The 24621-nt window shown below is 47.0% G+C and overlaps 10 protein-coding genes across 10 annotated transcripts; 6 read left to right on the top strand and 4 right to left on the bottom strand.

Annotated features, from left to right (window-relative positions):
- The first annotated feature begins 309 nt into the window (after window positions 1-309).
- Window positions 310-4262, top strand: BX661DRAFT_174841 (uncharacterized protein). Its single transcript, XM_051533925.1, has 2 exons — window positions 310-819; window positions 953-4262. Exons 1-2 carry the CDS (start codon window positions 727-729, stop codon window positions 4178-4180), a joined length of 3321 nt encoding a protein of 1106 aa, XP_051394825.1. The 5' UTR covers window positions 310-726; the 3' UTR covers window positions 4181-4262.
- Window positions 4263-4505: 243 nt separating this feature from the next.
- On the bottom strand, window positions 4506-6106 carry BX661DRAFT_174840 (cytochrome P450). Its single transcript, XM_051533924.1, has one exon. It carries the CDS (start codon window positions 6074-6076, stop codon window positions 4538-4540), a length of 1539 nt encoding a protein of 512 aa, XP_051394824.1. The 5' UTR covers window positions 6077-6106; the 3' UTR covers window positions 4506-4537.
- A 741-nt stretch (window positions 6107-6847) lies between these two features.
- On the bottom strand, window positions 6848-7830 carry BX661DRAFT_174839 (glutathione S-transferase). The gene has a single exon (XM_051533923.1). It carries the CDS (start codon window positions 7686-7688, stop codon window positions 7020-7022), a length of 669 nt encoding a protein of 222 aa, XP_051394823.1. The 5' UTR covers window positions 7689-7830; the 3' UTR covers window positions 6848-7019.
- Window positions 7831-8433: 603 nt separating this feature from the next.
- Window positions 8434-11258, bottom strand: BX661DRAFT_174838 (uncharacterized protein). The gene has a single exon (XM_051533922.1). The coding sequence runs from the start codon at window positions 11093-11095 to the stop codon at window positions 8471-8473; it is 2625 nt and encodes an 874-aa protein (XP_051394822.1). The 5' UTR covers window positions 11096-11258; the 3' UTR covers window positions 8434-8470.
- A 562-nt stretch (window positions 11259-11820) lies between these two features.
- BX661DRAFT_132901 (camp-regulated phosphoprotein/endosulfine conserved region-domain-containing protein) lies at window positions 11821-12305 on the top strand (the record flags this gene model as incomplete). The annotated part of the gene is made up of 3 exons (XM_051532607.1): window positions 11821-11856; window positions 11961-12044; window positions 12147-12305. Coding segments are annotated over 3 exons (279 nt in total), but the record flags the coding sequence as incomplete, so codon positions are not given.
- A 547-nt stretch (window positions 12306-12852) lies between these two features.
- On the bottom strand, window positions 12853-14802 carry BX661DRAFT_139245 (uncharacterized protein; the record flags this gene model as incomplete). The annotated part of the gene is made up of 2 exons (XM_051532776.1): window positions 12853-14169; window positions 14275-14802. 2 exons carry the CDS (start codon window positions 14800-14802, stop codon window positions 12853-12855), a joined length of 1845 nt encoding a protein of 614 aa, XP_051394820.1.
- A 312-nt stretch (window positions 14803-15114) lies between these two features.
- Window positions 15115-17059, top strand: BX661DRAFT_174833 (uncharacterized protein). The gene has a single exon (XM_051533921.1). It carries the CDS (start codon window positions 15188-15190, stop codon window positions 16940-16942), a length of 1755 nt encoding a protein of 584 aa, XP_051394819.1. The 5' UTR covers window positions 15115-15187; the 3' UTR covers window positions 16943-17059.
- Window positions 17060-17778: 719 nt separating this feature from the next.
- BX661DRAFT_167682 (glutathione S-transferase) lies at window positions 17779-18456 on the top strand (the record flags this gene model as incomplete). The annotated part of the gene is made up of 1 exon (XM_051533358.1): window positions 17779-18456. The coding sequence occupies one exon, from the start codon at window positions 17779-17781 to the stop codon at window positions 18454-18456; it is 678 nt and encodes a 225-aa protein (XP_051394818.1).
- Window positions 18457-19975: 1519 nt separating this feature from the next.
- Window positions 19976-21365, top strand: BX661DRAFT_174830 (uncharacterized protein). The gene has a single exon (XM_051533920.1). It carries the CDS (start codon window positions 20043-20045, stop codon window positions 21276-21278), a length of 1236 nt encoding a protein of 411 aa, XP_051394817.1. The 5' UTR covers window positions 19976-20042; the 3' UTR covers window positions 21279-21365.
- Window positions 21366-21771: 406 nt separating this feature from the next.
- Window positions 21772-23789, top strand: BX661DRAFT_174829 (DHHC palmitoyltransferase-domain-containing protein; the record flags this gene model as incomplete). Its single annotated transcript, XM_051533919.1, has 1 exon — window positions 21772-23789. A coding segment is annotated over exon 1 (1226 nt), but the record flags the coding sequence as incomplete, so codon positions are not given.
- Window positions 23790-24621: the final 832 nt, after the last annotated feature.

Genomic DNA, 24621 nt, shown 5'->3' with positions numbered 1-24621 from the left:
GAATGGAAAAAGGCGTATTCAATGGTACCGCATGCATGCTGAACAATTGATCAATGCAGTTAGTGTTGATCTGGTATTGCATGTTGCTTTTCCACGCGGTAATCATCCCAATCGATATACAAATGCCAAATTCAATTGCTCTATTAGGGGGCTTGTTCAAGAATAAAAACCCTGATCAGCATGCATATCAGCATATCCTCGTGTTTCATTGTTGGATTTGTGTGTTGCTGCTTGGCTGCTTGGCTGCTTGCCTCGTCAACGCTCTCAATAAAATATTTTCTCCCTTAATTCCAACCCCTCCCTTGCTCGTCCTCTCACACTCGCACTCCTCCCAGTGGCCTTATTTCCATATAAACTGACCAAGGCGGCTGCGAAGAAAACCATCTTTTTTCTATTGACATTTTCAATTGAAATACTCCCAGCCTTTGAATGCTGACATATTCTACTTTGCACTCTTGCTCTTTCATCCATCCATCTCTCCGTTTTTTACGCTCTCTCGCTTACTTTAACTCTCAACCTTAACTTGTACTTTTAAGCACTCGCATATTGTTTTCTGCTTTGCTTTTTTTTACCACTCTTGTTCACTACGACTCGCAGTGAAAGCTTTCTATTTCTTATTTCTCTTGTTCACTACGACTTGCAGCAAAAACTTTCTGTTGCTTTTTTTTCTTATTTCAAATACGCCTTCTCTATTTTTATTTTTATTTCTCTAAACGCGTATTTACGATGGACAACAGCACTATCGCCAACAACAGCGGATTGGGCGCGCCGGCCGCCAAAAATGCTGGGCCACAGTCTTACACAGAGGTAGCTTCTGAGGTATGTTTGCAAATACACTGCTCACACATGAGTTTTATTGGTGGTATTTGCTTTGGTATGTTTTTTGCACACATTAAACTACTCTACTAAAAGTGTATTGTATTTGTTTGTTTGTTTACAATTGTCAATTTAGAAAGGCTGGCCCGAGGCTCCGCGTGGTAGGCTTATGGCGGAAGACGCTGTGACTCTCAAGCGCCAGCTGCTGCTCGGCCAGCAGCTTCGCGGTAACGCGCACTCGCTGCATGTTCACGAACTTGCTACGTTATTTAATTGGGGCGCCAATCATTATGACGAGCACAAGGAACGGTGTGAGCCGGTCTTCCGCGACATGGAAAATAAGTTCCCAATGCTTTGCGAAGGTTTTGTTGTCATGCCCGACGGCACATGCGCGATAGGCACCGCTGGCGAGGTTGCCCGTGCTATTGGCAACATATACCATCAGCTGTATGACGCCTACCATGGCGCCTTCCCTTCTGAAGACCCTTGCAGCCCTCTCGTGTATGGCCCGCGCACGTTGACCAAGGACAGAACGCCGATGTTTGAGCCAGCAAACGTGTTCACCTACAGCGGGTACGCCGCAAATCAGCTCGATGCAGTGCACCTGTATGTAGAGGCAAGCCTGGAGTTCTACGAAAACAGGGATTTTCCAGCCGATATCATTGGGAGGTTGGGCGAGCGGATCATGATGACATGGGATGTCCAACCCCTGCGTCAATTTGTCCCGGTTGCCTTTGTGCACGGCATGGCGGTCGACATTCTCCTGTTTACGCGAGAAGGCTATGTTTGCGTACCATGCGGCACAGTTTTTGACAGCGCCTACGAAGAGATCTCAAATGACTGGAGTCAGCGCCTTGGCTTGCTTAATTTTTGGTACATCATGATGCAACCCGCACACAAGTTTGGCCACATTGTCAACATGGCTAGCCAGCCGCGGTACCTGGAGTTTAGCATCGGCGCCATGCAAGCAGCTAAAGTCACAGCAATCAGTGAGCGCACGACTTCTGCCGTCGATATCAGCAATGGTGTGCAGCCAGCCATTGGTATGCGTCCACGCGGGCCGTACACGATCAAGGTGCTGTTTGGCATAAAAAAAAAGCCTGCCACTCTCAAGCTTTGCTGGACTCCAGTTGATAGTGTGCCCGAGGGGGTTTTCTACGATATACTCGCGGAGAGTGGCGTGCCGGGTATTCCAGAAGTTCTTGGGAGTGGTGTCCTTGTCGGCAACTTTTTGGGCTACCGTTTCGAGTTCCTTGTCCTGAAGGACATTGGTGAGTCGATTGGTGCGCGTTTCCAGTCGCTTGCCAACCAGCCATATGATTGCAATAGGCTGTGCAGGCTTATGAGGGATGAAATTGTTCAGGTCCTCAAATGCCTCGTTAAGGCTAAGGAAGCAGGCGTCTTCCACCGCAACCTCACGCCGGACAACATCTCCAAGCGCAATACAACGGCATTTGTCTCTGACTGGGGCTGCGCAAAGCTCGGCCCAAACGTGTGCCCCAGGGTCAAAGCCAGAGTGTCAAGGAAATGGGGTCTTAATATTGACAATCTGTCGCACGCCAGCAGAAACCGCTACATAGCCGAGAGTATGCCCTGCTTTGCCAGCATCCGCATGCTGAGGGGGCATTTGGATCACACCATTTTAGACGATGCTGAGTCGCTTCTATATGTCATGACTGCTGCCTTCTCGGCTCTCGACACGGGCAGAATTGACATTAACACATTTGCATTCCAAAACGTGCACAGGAGCGCCCTGGCTATACTCAAGGCCGGCGCAATATCCAATGCCATCGAGCTCCCACTTTGCTTTGGCGTCTCTGAGATCAACACAATCCGAGCTTTCAGTATTCTTAACCCACTGCATCGGCTTCTGTTCTATCATGACAACAACTACATCGGGAACATGCTTTTAAGCACTGGGACAGACATGCGCACAGTCAGCGACAAGCAGATATGTGGTGTTTACGAGTGGTATGATTACAGGGAGAACGGCTGCTACGCTGCGGACTTGCCTAAGGAGCCATCCGATAGCGCCAATTATTCGATTGCATGCTCCTCGCTGCCCCCGGAAGCGTTGGCTTTTTTTGATGCTTTGGGTAATATGGCACCCACCTCATCCCCACAGCCTCAAACCTCCGTTTTCTCCTCTCCAGTTGGAAATTGGCTCAAAACCTCGCCGGCCCCGCAGCCGTCGACATCGACGTCGCATGGTAGTTCGAATGGCGCAGCTTCTGCCTCAGCTATGCAGTCAAAGCCCGCTGTTTCTTTTATTTCGGTTGGTAATTGGTCCAATGCCTTGCCAGCCCAGCAGCCGTCGACGTCAACGCTGGTGCTGCATAATGGTTTGAATGGCGCGGCTCCTGTCTCATCCCCGCAACCTCAACCCTTTGTCTTTTCCCCTCCAATTGGAAAGTGGGCCAATGCCTCGCCGGCCCCGCAGCCGTCGATATCAACCTCGCATGGTAGTTTGAATGGCGCAGTTTTTCCCTCAGCTTTGCAAGCAAAGTCTGCTGTTGCTTTTATTCCGGTCGGAAATTTGCTGAGTAGCTGGGCCAGTCTGCCGCCGGTGCAATCAGACAACAGTCCGCATGTTTCTACTCCAACTGCGAATTTGCCTCAGCAGCTGTCTTTGAATCCAGTTGACAATTCATCGACAACTCTGTCTCAAGACCCGCTGGCATTGCCTTCAAACGATAATCCAGATGATTCAACTCTAGCTCTGCCCCCGCCTTTGTCAGCTGTTCATGGTATCACAAACTCATCTAACGACGCACCGCATCTTCTGCCATTGGATAAGAATAGAGCATACTATCCGATTCCAACTGACTCAACCTCAGCCCCAGCCCCAGCCCTAGACCTAGCTCCAGCTCCAGCTCCAGCTCCAGCTCCAGCTTCAGTTCCAGTTTCAAATCCAGATCCAACTTCAGCTCTATCTCCGCTGTTGTTCGATAACACTCCCACTTTGTACGACACGCATCAGGCCCCGCAGGGTGCTGACAATGCTAGTAATTCTCTGACAGGCGCAGCGGAATTGCTCCAGCCATCACCAGTGCCGACAGTTCAAGAGACAGGCGACGCGTCTCTGCCGAAAACCCAGAGCTCAGAGAAAACCCCACCGGCGTCGCAGACCACAGACCACGCAAGTGCAAATCCGGACACCGGCTTGGACTACTCTGGTGGGTCGGCACACACTTCAGACAAAAATACGAGTTCCAGTACTAAGACCAATGCGCCAAGCGAGCCTAGTAGGGGAACCAAGCGCAAGCGCCAGCTAGAATGCAGCGAGTCTGAAGAGAACGACGACGACTATGGTTGCACAAAGCTTGTGATGTTTAGGCCGCGCAAGATTATTAGGATATGCTAGTTTAATGGCAGCGGGAAAGCCATTTTACTTTAAGAAAACCGGGACGCCGGCGGTTATAAATTTGGCATTGAACCATTCCGAGTTTGTTATCATTTTTGTTTCCAATAACCGCCGAGCCTAGTTTTTTTGTAACAACATTCTTTATTTTAATATTAAATTCAAAATATACTTTATTCTGTTCACTTCACTTTGCTGATGCATTGGATTCAAAGTAAAGCGTGTATTGTCAAACCAGCATGGCTTGTTCTACAGGCAAAATTAACGCATTCATAAAATGGAAATACGAGTTAATAGATATAATCAAATAAGTGCGCCATATTGTAAATACTAGAGACCAATAATATTTATAAATTAATATCAATATTCAGCGTGCGTAATGCGCACACGGCAGTTGACCAACGGATTGATTGGTCCACATGTATTATAAGCAAGCCCGGGAATCTCTACAGGAATGCCATTCTTAATCCTGTGCGGGCCGTACGGAGCGTCTTCGGGTAATTCAAAGTTGTATTTGCGCAGCAGATTAGCCAGCACCGTGTAGATCTCAATCAATGCAAGATTACGGCCTATACATGCACGCACTCCGGCACTAAAGGCCAGCAGCTCACTTGATTTTGCCTCTCCGTCGGCGCCCATGAACCTCTCTGGATCAAAACCATCCGGATTAGCCCACACAGTTGGGCTGCGGTGGCTGGCAGCAAGGGATATGCATATGTGCGCGCCTGGCGGGACTCTATACTGGCCACAGAGAGTGGTACCCTCAGGAGGCACGCTGCGTGGAAAATATCCAGGCGCTGCAGAGTTTAAGCGCATCGATTCGTGAAGTACAGCCGTGAGGTAGGGCAGCTGTGCCTTGGCCTCATCGTATCGAATGGGGTTGGTTTTATCTGGAAAGGTGCGGCGGATGTCTTGACGGAGGCGGCGTTGCACTGGAGGGTGATGAAGAATGTACATCATGGTCCACGAAAGAGTGTTGGCAGTAGTTTCCGTGCCTGCGCTTAACATTAACATAATTTCAGCTGATTGTTGGGAATGGCTTAATGTCTGGCCGGTCTTGGGGTCCTTGGCGTCGATGATCTTCTGCAGAATATCAGCGTGAGCTACTTGTGCGTTCGTGTTGCTGATATCTTGCTTGCGTCGCGCAACCGCCGCTTGAGACATGGCAATAAGGCTGTTTCTTGCGGCAAACAAGTCTTTGAATAGCCAAGTAAACCGTTTCAAAGCAGGAAAAATAGTGACAACAGCACTAAGGGTAATTATTTTTTTTATGTTGTTGGTTACAGTTGTGTCATTTCCCCTGAGCATGTCAAAGCTCTTTCCGTACCCGAGCATTCCGATAACGTCAAAAGCTATGCCGTTAAATCCATAAAAGTAATTGACGTCTGCGCCCTTTTTGATTTCGGCATCCCAGAATTCAATTAGAGATATCACGCCATGTTCCAGGATGGCGTCCTCCAAAGTACGCATATGGGTCATCGAGTACGTGTTGCCCATCTGGCGCCTCCTGGTCTTGTTGAGCTCTGGATCCGTGATTGAAAACATTGTTTGAACGGGGAGCACACCAGTATTGTAGGCTTCTCCTTTACGGAAAGAGTGCGTAGCCAGAACACGGCGGAGCTCGGAACCATTGGCCAACGACACCTGGTCATGGCCAACGCGCACTGTATCGCCATATTTAGCGTGCAAAGAAATGGTATACTTGTGGTATTGGCCGCGGGCTGTGTGGTAGTACAGGGGCAGGTTGGAGATGGAGTTTAGGAGGGGGCCGGGTATTTTGGAGAGCGGGGTAAAATATGCTCGCTTAAAGATGGTACCAACAACCAAGAGGGATAGCAGCGTCGAAACAAGCAGTAGCAGCGTGCTTGACAAATCAAAACTGTAAATGGTATTTAGCATGGCAAATAATTTTGTAGTGTGAAATAAAAAATGAAACGGCAGAAAATAAGGAATTGACTAGCTGGTGCTTGCCTTTTAGACATTTTGAACGACAATAGTACAATATTTCAATATTTCAATTTGCGTCTGTTTGACATCAGTTAATTGTTTTTATGCAAATGTGACAGTCGACCAACTTTAAATGCTGCATGTGTGCACAAGTAGATAGGTGAACAAAGGTTTTTTGTATTGCTTCTGCTGAGATGTTTGTGGAAAGCAGTGTGAATAAGGCGATTTTATTGATGGCGTATTTAAAGCCAGTGAAAAATATCGTGGGAACGTGACTTACTCCACTTGCCATTGTGCCACACCTGCATCCCCAATTTGCAGTATTGCAAGAAAGGCTACCATGCGCTTGTGTTTTTGTTATCATTTCAATTCACCAATGTTTTCTTAAATCAAACATTCCAACGATTAAAATTACAGCCAAATGAGCAAATGTAGTATTTTTCAGGTGGTGCTGCCAGCCATGCGTTGTTTTTGCAGTTCCTCTCCCCCAAAGATATTTGCATTTTCTAAAAACACACATCAAATGCTCAATATGATATGGCTAGGCGTCAGCAAGACACATAGTGGGGAGCAGGCCAGCAACAATGGCAAATATTCCAAGCAAGAAAACCAATGGCTGCTCAAAAAGTTTAATGTGATTTCGCTTCTGATGACTGCTCAAATTGCTTTCAGGGCATAAATCTCGAATAAATAGACAATTGATAGACAACAAAACAGCTTTGGTGATGATGAAATTAATTATATTACCAGCGTGGGATCAATGGGAATTTGAAAAATGTCCACCCAATGATTCATCCCTAAGAAATTAAAAAAAAACCAAAAATGGTAAACAATTAAAACTAATGGTGTTATCTAAAATGTATTCTGCCCGTTGCAGCACATCGCAGCCTTCTGATTATTGAGCGGCGAGCTCAATACGTTTGTCGCACAGAACAACATCGCCAAGCACAGCTTTGAAGGCGGGCTCGGCAGTTATGGTCGTAAAGTAGCGGGTGAGGTCGGGGTACTTATCGCGGTCCTCGCTGGTCAAATACATCTGGAATGAATAGAGCAAGTCGCAGGCAACAACGACATCGGCAATGGTCAGGCGCTCGCCAACAACAAAAGTGCGGTTGATGAGCTGGGTGTTTAGGACATCAATAAAGCGGAAAAACTGCTCTTCAGCTTGCTGGTGAGCGGGCTTGAAGAACTTGGCATGTCCCATTAGGGGTGCCAATGTACCTATGAGGGCGGGCACAAAATCAGCCTCTGCAAAGAGGATAAACTGGAGAATCTCAGCAGTCTCCTCGGCGGTCTGGCCGAGCAGGGTAGACTCACTGCCAGCCTTTGCAGCAATGTAGTAGGCAATAGCGCTTGAGTCGCTCACACTGAAGCCGTCAGCGCCCTCGAAAACAGGAACCTTGCCGGCGGGGTACTTGGCCAAGTACTCGGGAGTCTTGTTGTCAACGCCCATCTGGAAATCGGGGGTGGTGCCAAGCTCAAGCCCGGTAATGACAGCAACAATGCGGGCCTTGAAGTTGCGGGGGTTAGGCATGGGGCCAATGAGAGTGCCGAGAGGAGCCATTTTGAGTGTATGTGTAGGTTCAAGTGTAAGTTCAAGTGGGAGGCTAGTTGTTTTTTGTATGGATGATATTGATTGGACAAAGTTGTGATGAGAAAAAAAGCGAGAAGATATGGTGAGAAGTAATGGAGTATTTATACCAAATTCATAAATTTACATTAATGCCATTTTGCCACGCGCTCCCTTCGCTCATCCCCCCTATACATGCCAAGATCTGCTTGCGCACATTCAGGGGACAACAAAATGCATTAGTAATGTCGAAAATTGGTATTGAGCAGAACATAATAGAACAAAATCAAAGATTTGTATTTGTAATCCTTTATATATATCACAAAGCGCAGTGATTATTTTTCCGCACGACCTACGTAAATACTCAAATGCGGACTTTTAATCGGAATTGCTGATTTGTATATGGAAATCCCATTTGGTTAATGCAACCTGTCGTGCTCTATAAAAATGTGGGTCTAAATCGATATATTCAAGTCTTAAAAATTACTTAACTGAAAAAGGGGGCAGCGCTGTGTGGGCAGCACTGTAAACATCATGGTATTCCTTGATGTCAGCCAGCAATAACAGAAATGTGTATAGTGGCCATGATGGCGATCTTGATTCTTGAAAAGGGAAGATAGTGGCTTGAAATGTGTGTTGGGCACCACACAACCAACGTATACTTTCAGATTGGTTGGTAACGGTCCGCATATCTTTTGCAAACAGTTGCAGCTATTATTCTCGCACATCAAACACCCAGGTCGCATATGTGTATATATTATTTGAATAAATAAAATTTAATTGTGCTGCAGGCGAGACAGATTGTTCATCGACTCGGTGACTTTCACGTACTCGGCCAAATGCGCAGCCATAGCCGCGTTCTTCCCGCGCAGCTCCTCACCCACAGCACGCTCAGCCAAAGCCTGCATCTCCAAAATGCGTAAGCGAGCCACAGCATCCCCTAGCGCGCGCTCCAAACCGCCGACGTTTTCCCTCAGCGCCGCAACCTCCCTTGCCTTTTCCTCGGCTGTCTCAAGCAGCCCTCGAGTCTCAACACACTCGCGCTTCCACTCAGATGCATCCGACTCAGTATTTTGCAGCCGAGCAGACAGCTCCATGAGTTCCTGCTTTGCTTGCTCCTGAAGATAACTGGCTGATGCCATTTTTTGCTGCAACTCGGTTATTTCTTCTTCGGTCTCTTCGCGGGCCTCTTGCTCGCTCAAAAGTAGGGCCGTGTAATCAGACTGCAGCTGGTGCGCGGCTACGGCATGTCTGTGGCGCAGAGCCTGTGTAGCCGCGATTCCAAGTTGCAGAGCATCCAATCCACCCAAAAGGCTGCGACGCGCCTGGTCAACAACGCTGTAAACAGTAGGTGCCATGGGATCGAGAGAGATCACTCTGGCGGCAATCTCGGCTTCGCTAATGCGCAGCCACTGCTTTAGCACAACGCTCTGAAGAACATCGGCGGTGTTGTCCGGAAATTCGTCCACATCAGCAACTGGCTCTGGAAGATTAGCTGCACGCATGGCATCAATGCCAATGACCATGGGCACCAACGTCGTCGCAGGCGGCTGCGGAGAGGCGGTACCCGACGACGAGTGGGTAGACGCAGCAGGCGTGGCAACATTAGGCACAACAACAGCTGCAGGAATGCTAAGCTTGCTGTTTGCTGCCACAGATATATCGTCAGATACAGAGGCATTCATAATATCCCGGTGGATTGCCTGGCTGAGTATCTCCTGTGGGCACTCTGTCACAGTGCGACACACCTCGGCAGCCCACTTGCCAGCATCCGCCTCGTTCAGCCACGGCACCCAGAATGTCTCAAACTGGGGCGACACTCGAGCCAGCTCTATGGCCAATTCCAGCACCGGCCTTACAGTCCAGTAGTGCATGCCCAGCAGATTCTTGATTGTCGCCACATCCTCTTCGCCCTGAGTGCGCCAGAAGCCAATCGATCTGGATTCCAATACCTGCGCTATGGCCTGCATGAGCTCCCTCACGTTGCCGCTTCCGCTCCCTTGCGCCTCACAGCTCAAGCGCAGCGCATTCGCAAGAAACTCAATTACACCCTGCCTCTGCCTCACAGTGCTTTGCACGAGCCATCCGCCGCCGCTCTCGTCGCTGGATACCCTGGGCCATGTCTGCTGTTGGCCTCCCGCTGATGCTGCCAAGCCAAAGTGCGGCTGCGTGTACGGGATGTCCTCGATGCCTGACCCCACAATATCAAACACCTCAGCGACAATTGACCCCGCGAAATCATCGCCTCTGTCCGTGCACATCGCCACAACCAGTGGCGACGACCCGCCCTCCCTGACAACATGGTTGATTATACTCACCAGCGGATGGATGTACCGGCGGTCAATGCGCGCCACCCCCACAAGGTGATCCAGCGCCCTGGCCATCTCCGTCATCTCAAAGAACCCGCGTCTATCAGCTGCACTCTGACTCTGCGCAACACACGCTATAATCCCACTGGCAGCTTCCAGCACCAAAAAGTCCTCCTGCTTGTCGCTGCCGTTGCAGTTCTGACACAGGTCAGAGACGAGTAGGACGGTGCGGGCCAGGTGCGCCTCGTCAAAGAGCTTTCCACGCAAACTGTCGCCCAAAATGCTCAGCGTAGTCGGCCTTCCGCTTACCACGGGGGTGAGAAGGAGTCGGGCAAGCACGTGTAGTGCGGGGGCGGATACTGCCGGATGCGAATCACTCAATAGCTTGATAACGTGCCGTGCCATTCGCCGCAGCGAATCAACGGATGACATGACCCGAAGGGCATATGCACTATAGTCTTCGAGCAGCTGGGCTAGCAAGCAGAGCAGCTGGGAGCTTCTCCGCAACGCCTGCCCTTGAATGTCATTATCCGCCAGCTCAACTATGGCCTCACACACCACTACTAGAAGGCTGTCAAGCCACGGGCCCTCGCGCATCCCCGTTGCCCTGAGCAACTGGCGCAATGCTTCCGTCTCCTTGCTTTCCCCAACCCTGGTTGCCAAAACTTGGCCTACTATTCTTCCCAGGCGCGTGCATATTCCTTCACTGTCGCTCAGCTGATCCACGCAGTCTGCGAGCACCCATGCAGCTGCTGCTTCCGCTTCCAGTGTCATCGGCGCCTCTTCCTGCATTGCTATTTCGGAAAGCTTTTGCAAAAGCCCCTTTTGTGAACTCAGTATGCTGCTAGTCTCGTGTGAGTCTTTGTTTGTGGATTGAGCGTGCAGGAAACTGAGAACATCGAGGTAGGCTGTGTCGAAGAGGCGGAGGCTGCCTCGGATGTCGGAGGACTCTGTGTGGAGCTTACATACTTGCTCGACAGCGTCGTGCTCTGAGGACAGCACTATGCTTAGTTGTGAGAGCGGGTCGTCCATGGCCGGAGTCAACGACGGCGGCAGTGGTGGTGTTGCTATTGTTGTTTGGGTATAATCCATATGAGAAAAATAATAAATAATAGTGCAAAAAATGGATGCGTTTGCAGTGTGAGAATGTCTTGCAATGTGTAAATAAAAAAAGAATAAAAAAGGAATAAAATGAAACTTTGACAATGTGCCTTCACCGTAATTTTTTTTACAAGAAACAAATACTTGAGAACAAAGAGCAGCCTGAGTTCACACCAGTCAATTGCTCTTTAATGTCAACAAACCCCCGAAAGGTCAATAATTTTTCACTATAGAAAAAAATGGCTCGTTATAAAAAAACATGACTGCAGCTCGAGCCGAAGTCATCAATTGAGAGATCACGAGATGTTTTAAAACTCAGAGTGGGGGAGAAGATTTGAAACAAACACTTTGCCCAAATTGAGCGGCGTGATCAGCACCATGTTTTTTTGGCCAGTGTTTGCAGCACCTAATCCCGGCCAAATAAAAAACCAATTTTACTACTTTTTTTGTCCTCTATTTTTCATAACTAAGAAAAATGTAAAAAGTCTGGGTTTTTTATTCTTTTTTTTATCAAGTGAATTACAGTTCAATTGCACACGACCGCTTTTATAACTTCTACTTTTTTATTTATATATATTTTTAAACCACACCACCCCCTATTTTTACTGGCTTTCTTGCGTTTACCTTGTTTGTTTTCGAGAAGAGTACTGGGCGCATCTATCCATTTTAACAAACTGCAATTCGATTCGGCACTGTCAACTTAAAATACATCAGCAATGCTTCCGGCAAGACAGCAGAAAGTGGACCTCAGCGTATGTTTCTTCTTTTTCTATCATTACAGGCTTGAGTACGAAATAAGGGCACGTCATATTTTTTTGTTACTAACTGATTTTTATCCTTGTCTTTGTATATGTAGAAGCTCACGCCAGAGGAGCAGACGCAGTTTAAAAAATACGGCAAGCTGCCGATGAACAAGAATGTTCTGACGCAAAAGATTAAAGTAAGCACAAAGCACATACACACACAAACCAGTGCCTATCCACCCTCTCCCAAATGACAAAAAAACTAACGGTATACCAAAAAAAATTCACATTGACAATAGGAGCGCAAGTACTTTGACAGCGGCGACTACGCAATGTCCAAGGCCGGAAAGACAGACGAACAAGTGGGTGACGAGCACCCTTCGGTTGACACCATCCCGCACTCTCAGACGCCGATCAACCCAGGCACTCTTGCGAGTTCGCCCACTACAGAGGCCGGCGGAGCCATCCCGGTTTCCGGTGGTGCCTCTGGAGTCATCCCCTCGTGTTCGATGGTACATCCGACGGCGTTCTCGCCGCCCAAGGAGTACAGCATGGGTGCTCCGGCTCTGTCCCCTGTAGTCGAAGACTCAGTGGCCGGTGATTGCAAGGCTCAGCCGTTGAGTGCTCAGAACCCGCTGTTGCGGGATCCCATCGGTGCCGCTGCTGCTGGCCCGGAGGCCGGTGGTCCTCCTATGCCGCGCTTTGTTCGTCGCGCTTCCAATCTCACCAGTGGCGCTCAGATCCGCATCAAGGACCAGGGAAACGGCCTTTAAAATAGACTACGGAACTGAAAGACGAACTTCCACTTAGCAGGGGGATAGTTTTTTATTCTTTTCAAACATGTTTTCTCTCTTTTTTCCATTTTATAATTTCCATATATTCTCTCCTTTGAATCATTTGCCATGTGTCGTGCTGTATCGTGCCGTGCTCTTGTAAAGTGCAAAACAATAATAGTTTTATAATATTGCAAATATCAGACTGAAATCAAACAGTCGTTATTTTTGCTCACAGCGCATCGAAATTGATGGAATGCAGTGCGCGCTGCTTTTCGCGCTGGTCAGCCTTGCGCTCCATAGCGCCCAGCGCAAACACAGTGATGGCCAGCAAGCCCATAGACGACAGCAGCGTGGCCAAAATATACGGCGTCGACTCGGACCTATTCATATACAGCTCCAGTCTCCACTCGGATGTGGTGTTGACCGGGAAAACAATAACCTGCGAATTGGGAATCAGCCCTTCAAACGACCTCTCATGCACGCCCAGCTGGCTCGACGATCCAACAGAAAAGTCTTCAATGTAGTTGTTTGTCCGCCCAATCCCAATAATAGTGTAGGGTGTAAACAGCGCGCGGTACGCCGACTGCGGCGCCTGAACCGACTGCGCCACGTGCTTTTCCCCAGAATCGCTGACAACAAGGTACTTGAAGGTTGCGCCGGGCAGGAAGCCGGAGTATGAGCGCACGTGCTTCTCGTTAGTCGGGCATGCCAGCGCCTTGATGAAAAACGCATCGGTGAAAAAGTTGTTGTAGATGGCAGACACCCGCCTGCTGCCTGCCGAGTCGAGGTAGTGCACGAGTAGGTCAGCTGTGCCGCTGCCGTCAATATCAAAGAAGGCCACATCCTGCGGCCGCCCCAGCGTCTCCAAAACAGACACGCCCTCTTTGATTGCTACAAACGACCGGTAGTCCAGCTGGGCGCCACCTGAGATCTTGCAGTCAGGGCAAAGCTCCGAGCGCAGCATCCGCACGTGCGACTCATCTTTGCCCTTGTGCGTGACAAATGCCATGTCTGGATATCCGTCCAGATCAACGTCCGTCAAGCGCACGGCCGGCGGCACTGTCACGGAAGTCTGGAAGTCCGCCAGCGAATCCGAAAGGGTCTCCCCCGGCCACATCTTTTCAATATCAACGACCTGCGCGTCCTTCAGTGAAAAGGAAAATGCGTCGTCGGCTTCGCAGATGCGGCTAAACTTGCGGCAGCCCTCCTGCTTGCGCGATCCGACGCACAACGGCCGCTGCTCGTTGTAAACAATGTATATCTGCGACTTGCCCACTATTGGGATGACCATGTCCATGCTGCCATCAGAGTTCATGTCGGCAAAGGAGACGGGCCCAGCGTTTGACGGCAGTTTTCCAGTCTGCGAGTACTCGAAGCCCGTCTTGGAGTTTGTCCAGATTTGGTACTCTTCGTTTCCGTGGCACACGAGAAATAGGTCCGGGAGGCAATCACCGTTTAGATCCACAAAGGCGCTTGAGTGTGGGCTGGCAGGGCTGCACATGGCCACGGTCAAGTTTCCCACGCCAAAATTGCGCAGCTCAAACAGCTCTGCATCATCGCGTTTCACCAGGGTGCTATCTCTGGTGCTGACTACATTGCTGCTTGCCGTCGTCTTTGCCGCCGGCGGCTTGGATGAGGGATCGGCGTCTACATGCAACCACACCCGTACACCCGAATCCGAATCGTCCTTGTGATCCCACGCCGCGCCCAGCAGATCCACCCTTCCGCTGCCGCTCCAGTCAAACGCAAAAGGAAGCGCACCATTTGCCGATGGCAGCTGTCCGCTATCACTAAACCCGTTCACCCCATCGCCCAAATAGCACCGCATAACAACCTCGTTGCTCCCCTTGCTCTGTCCCTGCACAATAACATCCAATTTGCCGTCCATGTTAAAGTCACCCACTATTACATTGCTCAAAATGACCCCAGGCACCGTAATGTCAGCCGAGTCGAGGTGCGCAAATTGCTTGAGGTCGCTTTCCCACACCCAAAGCTGAATGGTTGTTTGGTCTGGAGATATTACAAACAGGTCGCTGTGTTGGTTGGAATTGAAATCTCCAAAGGCTGCGGGCGTACCGCGCAGACCATCTAGCCCAATTCCAACCTCGTAAAGCTGATTGAGCTTGAACCGGAATTTACTGCCCGAGAGTGCGAGACAAGGCTGCACCGACGACAGCATTCCCACCCAGACCAATGCTGTGTATAGTTTCATTTTTAATATATGAAATGTAAAAAATAGGGTGATTGCAATAGCAATTAATAAAAAAAAGTACAATTTGAAGTGACAGAACAGAAAAATGCAGTCTGGATCTTCAAGCCTGAAAAACGCAATTTTGCATTTCCAATCCTTGGGCATGGATTTAAAAAATGACTGGAGAAAAATTGGATTCGAGTGATAGATGATGATGTCAGAACCATTTAAAAATCAAAGGTGGCCTGGGGAATCAAAAGTTTCGAATTTTAAAGCTCGACTCATCCCTGTTGCTTTATTCAGCAATATTCATTAATTTTTGAATTAAATCGTCTCTATTCTTGAGCCATATATATTTTTTAACCATTTGATAATGCTGCAAGTACAGAGCACTCTGCCTGTAAATGCGCTCACACGCATATTCGAGTACCTCTTCTGGCAGGGCGCTCCTGGCCACAACACGCTTAGCTCCTTGCCCACAGGCCATCTCTCTATCGTTGCCAGCCTACAAGTCAGCCATGCTTGGCGCAAACGTGCAGCCCGGCTTTTTTACGGCACCGCAGCCATCATCATCAATGACGATGACAATGATGACCCTCAAATAATGGAACATCACAAAAACAGCTCAGACTCGTTTATTCACTGTGTGCGTACAAATATTCAGCTGATTCTAGAGAGTGGCTACGCGCCCAAAACCTTTTGTCTCCTGGTATGCATGCGCGCACCTTCGAATGCCACGAGCATATTCAGAGCACTTGAGTACAGCCAGTTTGTGGGCTTTGAATGGCCATCTATCCACACCTTGTATTACTACGACCCACATTTGCCCAAGAGTCCCAATAAATGGAGTGAGCTGGAGCATGATCAAGCTATAATCCAAATAAGCCATGTGTTGACTCGGAGCATGCCCATACTACGGAACATTTGTGCGTTGTCAGCGATGCACGATAGCTTTGGGTTGTTTGTACTTGAGGATCTGGTTTCTGTCAGACAACACCAACTTCAGAAACTCGAGGCACTGGCCATATCAACTCAGATGCTTTTCTTTGTTCCAAAAATACAGGAACTGCCGATGGATCTGACACATCTTACCATACGCGCACCTCAAAGCCACACTGTTCTACAAGTGCCATTGACCATGGCCAAGTCGCTCAAATGGCTGGACATTGGCCCTATTGCCGCCGACTCTATCTGGTCATCATTTTTTAGCGGCTCCGAGGATATATTCGAGAGCCTTTATCATTTGCGACTTGAATTTGGCCAGAGTCCCAGACACAAGCAAGGCTGGCTAAGGCATCAACACACAGAGTCTGGCATCATTGAATCGGTTGTAGGCAATATTTACCCGCTTTTTCCCAAGCTCCATTCATTAGATGTAAGTACCTACCCACACAATGTTGCACGCTTTTTGGAAAACTTTCCGCGTGCACAGCTCCGCCAGCTTTCTATCGACAAGTGCCCGGGGACATGCGACCAGCTGTCGCTTGAGCCCTTCACAGGGCTTGTATTCTGCCGCATTGACATTGCTAAAAAAGGCTTGACAGGCGAAGTAGACAAGCATTCGGCCGAGCACTGGGTTTGTAATACAATGTCGCTGAAGCTTCCACGCCTTGCTTCACTCACAGTTACCACGCCAACAACCGATTTCGATATGGAAATCGGAGTACCCTCAGGATCAACGCTCACTTCACTGAAATACCTCACCTTGGACATTGGCCTGCGCCTGGATGAGCTGGAGGAGCTTCTTATCAGCCTGCCTCTTCTCACACACCTCTGGGTAACTGTTGCAGAAGTGCCAACCAAGGCGCATGAGTACTTAAGCCGCAAGACAAGACATAAAAAATATCCACATGGGGGAGACAAAATGTTTAGCAAACACAGGGTGATTAGCACCAGCTTGGAGTTTTTGTTGGTGAGGATGTCCAAGTCGCTAATTTCCGGTCGTCGCCGAAACAGGGCATTGGCTAAAACTGCGTGGTTGATGGCGAGGATTCCTTCGATTTTGCGTTTTGCCATACATCCCGAGCTAGAGCATGAGATGCAAGAGTGTGTCAAGCAGGCAGCGGCTGATGCTACGGGTCCACTGGATACAGGGCATTTAGCAAAATTGCAAATTGTTTTTATATAGACTATTAGTAGGACATGTGCGAGATTAGTGAATAATAAAATTTAAACAATCAACTTTTTATTTATTCAAATAATATATACACATATGCGACCTGGGTGTTTGATGTGCGAGAATAATAGCTGCAACTGTTTGCAAAAGATATGCGGACCGTTACCAACCAATCTGAAAGTATACGTTGGTTGTGTGGTGCCCAACACACATTTCAAGCCACTATCTTCCCTTTTCAAGAATCAAGATCGCCATCATGGCCACTATACACATTTCTGTTATTGCTGGCTGACATCAAGGAATACCATGATGTTTACAGTGCTGCCCACACAGCGCTGCCCCCTTTTTCAGTTAAGTAATTTTTAAGACTTGAATATATCGATTTAGACCCACATTTTTATAGAGCACGACAGGTTGCATTAACCAAATGGGATTTCCATATACAAATCAGCAATTCCGATTAAAAGTCCGCATTTGAGTATTTACGTAGGTCGTGCGGAAAAATAATCACTGCGCTTTGTGATATATATAAAGGATTACAAATACAAATCTTTGATTTTGTTCTATTATGTTCTGCTCAATACCAATTTTCGACATTACTAATGCATTTTGTTGTCCCCTGAATGTGCGCAAGCAGATCTTGGCATGTATAGGGGGGATGAGCGAAGGGAGCGCGTGGCAAAATGGCATTAATGTAAATTTATGAATTTGGTATAAATACTCCATTACTTCTCACCATATCTTCTCGCTTTTTTTCTCATCACAACTTTGTCCAATCAATATCATCCATACAAAAAACAACTAGCCTCCCACTTGAACTTACACTTGAACCTACACATACACTCAAAATGGCTCCTCTCGGCACTCTCATTGGCCCCATGCCTAACCCCCGCAACTTCAAGGCCCGCATTGTTGCTGTCATTACCGGGCTTGAGCTTGGCACCACCCCCGATTTCCAGATGGGCGTTGACAACAAGACTCCCGAGTACTTGGCCAAGTACCCCGCCGGCAAGGTTCCTGTTTTCGAGGGCGCTGACGGCTTCAGTGTGAGCGACTCAAGCGCTATTGCCTACTACATTGCTGCAAAGGCTGGCAGTGAGTCTACCCTGCTCGGCCAGACCGCCGAGGAGACTGCTGAGATTCTCCAGTTTATCCTCTTTGCAGAGGCTGATTTTGTGCCCGCCCTCATAGGTACATTGGCACCCCTAATGGGACATGCCAAGTTCTTCAAGCCCGCTCACCAGCAAGCTGAAGAGCAGTTTTTCCGCTTTATTGATGTCCTAAACACCCAGCTCATCAACCGCACTTTTGTTGTTGGCGAGCGCCTGACCATTGCCGATGTCGTTGTTGCCTGCGACTTGCTCTATTCATTCCAGCTGTATTTGACCAGCGAGGACCGCGATAAGTACCCCGACCTCACCCGCTACTTTACGACCATAACTGCCGAGCCCGCCTTCAAAGCTGTGCTTGGCGATGTTGTATATTGCGAGAAGCGCATTGAGCTTGCTGCTTCCGCCAAAAAATAAAAGGCCGAGAAGAAGCTCGCTGCCGAGAAGCTCAAGAAGGCTGAAAAGCCCGTCGTGGACGACGACGAGGAGGTCGAGGTTGCCGCCCCCAAGCCCAAGAGCAAGCTCGATCTACTGCCTAAACCCAACATGAGTCTCGACGACTGAAAGCGCTTCTACTCAAACAACGAAACCAAGCCCACCGCCATGAGCTGGCTCTGGGAGCACTTTGATGCTGAGGGTTACTCTTTCTTGAAGGTCGAGTACAAGTACAATGATGAGCTGACCAAGCTATTCATGACCAACAATCTCATCAGCGGATTCTTTAACCGCCTCGAGCGCGCTCGCAAATACGCTTTTGGTAACCTGCTCACTCTGGGTAAGGATGACGACAACATGATCTGGGGGTACTTTATTGTCCGCGGCCTGGAGGTCCCTGAGGAGGTCACCGACGCTGCTGATTATGAGTCCTACAACTGGACCGCTGCCGACCACAACGACTCTAAGACCCGTGCTGAGATTGAGGATTGCTTTGCCTGGGAGGGTCCTTCCCTGCCCCGCGAGTGCTACGACGGCAAGACCTACAAGTAAACCTTTGATTGCTTGTTTAATTAATTGTTTTCTATATATTGGTAGTGAATACCATTCATGGTATACATATCATTATATGCCTTTTCACAGGTTTATAGAACGCTCAAAATTTAAAGGTGTACTAATGTGCATGTTGGATGTCAAAAATGTAAATTTTAAAATGGATAATAAAATTAACTAATTTAAAATTAGCATTTTCAGCATTTAAATAAACGTTCTTAGGTTGGCAGTAACTAATAAAAGATTGTGATATGTTATTCAATAAAAAACAATATGAAAAAATGAATAATTATGAGAAAAAATTTCATGCGGGCAGAGCATAGATAAATTGTCTCTACGCATATGGGCATCTGATTTTGTTTTACCACAAAAGAAAAAGGCAGGAAAGGCAGCAGGTGGACTGCCACTCCAGACTTAAAATGCTAATATACCCAGAATGTTCTTATATCCGCCAGGGAATGCATAATGCGCAATCGTTTTTTGGGATTTTTAACAAATGAGTTTTGAGAACACTGAACAATGATTCAAATGAGGTAAATGAGGCAAAAACAAAGGGAAAATGTTGGGAAGCAACTCAAACGCCCCAATAGTGTCTTTGTTTCTGTCAATTGACACGTATATATATAAAAGTTGCAAAAACAAAGAAAAATTTTTCTTTGCATCCCTCATGGCAATTTATTTTTATTTTTATTTTACATATCGGGGGCATCACGCAATCCAGATACAAAGATGAAAAATGTTCTTTCGCATCAGCACTAGTAAAAATTTCTTTAATTTTTTGTAGTTTAGCCTCAAGGCTCATTTGCAGAAAAAAATACCATGCAAGAGATTGGAAAAATTGCTATAGATAAAATAAAAAAAGCAAAGGCGCAGTTGACATATATTTAAACACCCAACCTGTGGCGCTATCAGCAAAAAAAACCTTTTACATTTTTAGCTATTCATATGCATTTTTTAATTTTATTCATTTATTTCAAACACAACTACCAAAACATAATTTCCATATATTTTAAATAATGTCTGCATCAAATAAGTACGAATTGTTAGGCGTTGAAGACGTAATTGCAGCCATCAATGAAAGAAACAAATGGGCATTCGTCGTCTCCGGCCAATGGATACGCACAATCCAAACGCTCTCTATAATTTCCTTAATTTCGTCTCTCTGTGTTCTTACAGCCATGGCCCACATATTCATGCGGCACAAACGGTACCTCGCTCGTTTATCCATCCGTGTCTCCGGATGCGTTGCTGTCTGCGACATACTCAGCTCCATAACACAGCTCCTCCTCCTGCAAAACAACTTTATGAACCGGCAGGGCACGCATGGGCTGCGGTTTATTCTTTGGCTTTCAATGTTCAGCACCTTATCGTTTGTGTTTCTCACCTTGTCCATATCCACCCAGCTCCACCTAAGCACACTGACCAAAGTGCGTGTGACCACGTATATGCGTTTGGAAAAGTTTTACGTACCTCTTAGTCTGATTTTGGCCGCAGTATTTCCAGCCATAGCCGTGGTCCAGATGAAGGGCATATACTGGGTCCCCCACTTGCACGCTTTCAATTGGCCCAGCACCACTGCGTTGGCACGCCGTCTAGTCCTGTGGATGTGCAACTATTTGTGGATCGTATTGACCATAGTGTACTGTGCCGGTGTGGCCTTGGTTCTGTCGCTGCGTATCTGGTCAATGTGGAGAGATTCAGTCGATGTCATTTCGGAGCCGCGCATGCCTGAAAAATGGGATTGGAACAGCCTCATAAAGCGCGAACGGCCGAGCCAGGGCACAATGGCAAGCAGCTCCATGGATACGCTCTACCATCACCACAAGGAAAGTTCACAGTCGGATCAGTTGTCGGTGACCAGCACGGTATCCAACCAGCAAATGCCATCGGATCCCTCTGAGCCCGCCCAAACAGTTGGGCGTAGTGGCCATATGGCTGGGTCATGCGGGCGCGGGTACCTGGTGACAATGACAGTCCCGGACCGGCAGGATGGGCAGCTTGTGGTTGTGCGCTCATACGTGGATAAGAGTCAGTTTTTGCGGTCGATTCAGCGCCTGGCGTGTTACCCGCTGGTTCCCGTGCTGACGCAACTCGGCGTTGTGGCAATGAACATGACAGAGTACCCGTCCAAGAGCCTGTACATATTCGGAACCGTCATGGCAACAACCAGTGGACTACTTAATTTTCTCGTCTTTACGCTCAACCCTGCTTTGCCGGATATCTGGAAACAGGATGTTCGTGACTCTCTTTGAAACTCCGAAAGTTAAACGAGTTGGATGAACTTGCTCCCGTCTATCTTTATTATTTTATATCGAAAATCATTTTGTTAGTCAATCGGATAAAACTAAACATAAAAATAAAGTAATTCGACCATAAAAAGGAATGAAAACCCATTTTATCTTTATTTATTTTCCACCGTTTCTAATTCGTTCGAATTGAGGCTTTGCCTATTTTGGACACTTGTTTTCCAATATTGGCAAACAGATCCAAGATAAAACCTGTACAAAAAAAACGAACAAGAAAGCAAATTATTTTATGCAGTGCCAATCTCATGGTCTCGAACATATTTACCACTTTTTTGCACCTTTTCTTTTTTTTCTACAGATGAATGAATAAAAAAATTAAGGAAAAAGCCACTATTTCCGCATTTAAAGTAAAAAAGAATGACACCACTAAGCAAACAAAAAACTATGGCTGATATTGCCACAGCCGCTTCCCCTCACCTTATTTTCATTTCTTTTTTCATTTGTTTGCTCTTTTTTGTTTAGTATATTTGCCTTGCACTTTATTGTCACTTTTGCACATTGTCTTTTCTTTTCAACCTGTTCAATTTTTTTTGTCTAAAACCGCCTCCCCCCAATAGAAAAAAGTAGTGCTCGCTTGCAATAAACAAAAAACAAACAAGAAATAATTATAAAACACAGGTGTAGCCCCTTCTCTTACGCATTCCATCCTTACGTTAATCTGTCTGTTCCTTTCTAATTTTTTCCTTTCTTTTATTTCCTTGCATTCTCACTTCCCTTTTCTTTTTTCTACCTCTTTGCACCTTATTTTTCTATTCAACTAATAATTAACCGCATTCCTTTACCTGTCCGCCTCGCATACCCGTTTTACTGCGCTCCTTTTTATTATAATTATCTTATTCTCTTTATTTATTTCAGTTCAACACATATATCGGCCATATATGACTTCCAGTAGTCGCGCAAAAGAGTATACGGAACTTGGCAACGCTCGGATAAAGCCCAAGGCAGCACGATTGCTTGGACTAGCTTCGCCCACAATGTCTATGGCATCCCGGTCAAGCAACACACTGGTGACAACTAGAAGCAGGAGCAGAAGTAAAGCTAGAAGCACCAGCATCAGTATCAGTATTGGCAGCGATGACGAGCTTTTGAAGCATGCCGAAGCACTGCACGAACCGTTGACCCCGCAGTCGCCTTTATCCCTAACAGCAGAGATACACGTGTCAAAGTGGGTTCCAGAGTGGCCCGAGCCAGACAACGAGTATGTCGAGACAATGATGCGGCGGCGACCATCAATGGCTGCGTACAAGCACAATGTGCTCCAGGATTCCCAGGCACTGCAAATAGATGATTTGGAAGATCCCTTGACTGTGTGGCAGCATAAGGCGTTGTTGCCGAGATCTGCCAGTGTTCCTAAAGGCGCAACCAACCAGTGGGTTCGCAGATGCGGTTGGCAGTTACCGATGGACCCGTTGTTTGTAATGCAATGGGTTGTGTCGCTGACACTGTCAACAGGGTACTTTGCCTTTATCCGCCCGCTATCCTCTATAGCTAGCGGCAGTTCTACTTCCGATTCGTGGGTTTTTACAGCGGGCAACGCATTGGGTGCGGCGTTTATAATTACCGCCCATATTTTCAACATTACAACCTCTTGCATTAATCCGCAGGCACCCGAGGTGTTGGCGCAGGGCGTGGACCGCAACCTGTACTATAAGCAGACCTGGGGCACGCCGACTATTGATCCTATGACAACCACATGCCGTGTCTGCCGCGTCCACACCAAACTGTTGACGCGGCACTGCAAGCGGTGCAATAAGTGCGTGGCAGGCCTGGATCACCACTGCAGGTGGCTTAATACATGTATTGGAACGCGCAACTACATGCATTTTTTCTTATCCGTTGGCTGTGCCTTTGTAGGGCTGGCTTTTGTGCTTGCTTATTCCCTGCGCTTGGTCTACATTGCCGGGTTGAGAGAGTCCGACTTTGACACTATGGTTGGACAAATGTTTGGCTTAGTGAATAATGGGGATACGGTGTCAGCGCCAGGTATTGCTGTAATGTGTGGGTTGGCGTTTTATACGGTGATGACTGCCGCTTTTTTTGTTGCCATGGGCCAGCTGTTGGTTTTGCATGTGCGGCTATCTATTACTGGCACAACCACTATTGATTATGCCGCCCAAACACAGAATTCGAGCAAGGCGATGTGCGGAAAAGATAAGGATGAGGTTTTTAGTTATGACAACCGGATGATTCCAATGACGTCTATTGGGAATTCTCAAGACACCCTTGCTTCGACTGGATTGCAGAGGTTTGATGGGATATGTGATTTGGACCCTGGGACTGTTAGTGAATCACGTATTGCAACTGGTCGCATCTGGCAGTACTTTGGCCGTTTTCAATCAAGCGCCAAGTATAGCAAGATTGGGACCGGTAATAGCCTGGTATGACAAGCTTGCATTGCTAAAATTGACGTCAGCTGCCAATGTTGTATGACATTTTTACAATAATAAAATATTTATTTATTTAAATTCTGCTTGTCTCTGGGCCAGTTTTTTTTAATATTTTTACACGTGTGTATATGTATGTAACAAAAAAACCAATGGATATTAGGGTATAAAGTTTTTTAAAATAAAAATATCAGCAGGTTTAAACAATCAGGGCTTTTTACTTTTTAGCGGCAAATTTTTATTTGTACAAATGTATCTTTGCTGCTACTTTTTGTTCTATTATGTATCATTTGTATAAATAAATTTATTGATTATAATTGCACAGTGACTTGGTCAAGTGAGCGCACAATTTTTTTGTGTTTTATTTTATATAAAACAATTTTTAAAATAAATGAACACGGAGCAGCCTGCAACAAGTAAATAAATCCACAATCTCGGTCTACTCCACATTTCTCTTCCACAATTTTCAATACCCTATTATTTATTTAATACTTGGTTTTTTTGCACAAATTTTGACAACACGTATTATTTTTGTTATATTTACTGACTGTTTCACAAAAATAGTAAACCCACTAGAATGTTTAGGTTTTAAAAAGGATAAAGGGGACACGAATACCAACAATGTTAAATCTAGCAAAAAGCCACAGGGAAAGCCCAATTTCTGTAATATATTTAAAAAAATCAACATTAAACCCACCTACTGCAAGCATTTGACATTAAGCCCAGGTGTATATGCGTCCCATGTCAATCTTGAACCTATCCCACCTTTATCCAGTTCAGTATCAAAACATTCATTGAAATAAAGCTTTCATTAGACATTTCATCCATAGATAATGTTTGACTTTGAGTTATGCTAACTTTAAAAACATGGATAGAACGCTCATAGTCTGCCATACTTTTCATTT

This window comes from Kickxella alabastrina (assembly GCF_025024165.1).
Source record: "Kickxella alabastrina strain RSA 675 chromosome Unknown BX661scaffold_1, whole genome shotgun sequence".
NCBI classification, from domain to species: Eukaryota; Fungi; Kickxellomycota; class Kickxellomycetes; order Kickxellales; family Kickxellaceae; genus Kickxella; species Kickxella alabastrina.
Note: the sequence above shows the minus strand (reverse complement) of the source record. Positions and strands in the feature narration are given on the sequence as shown.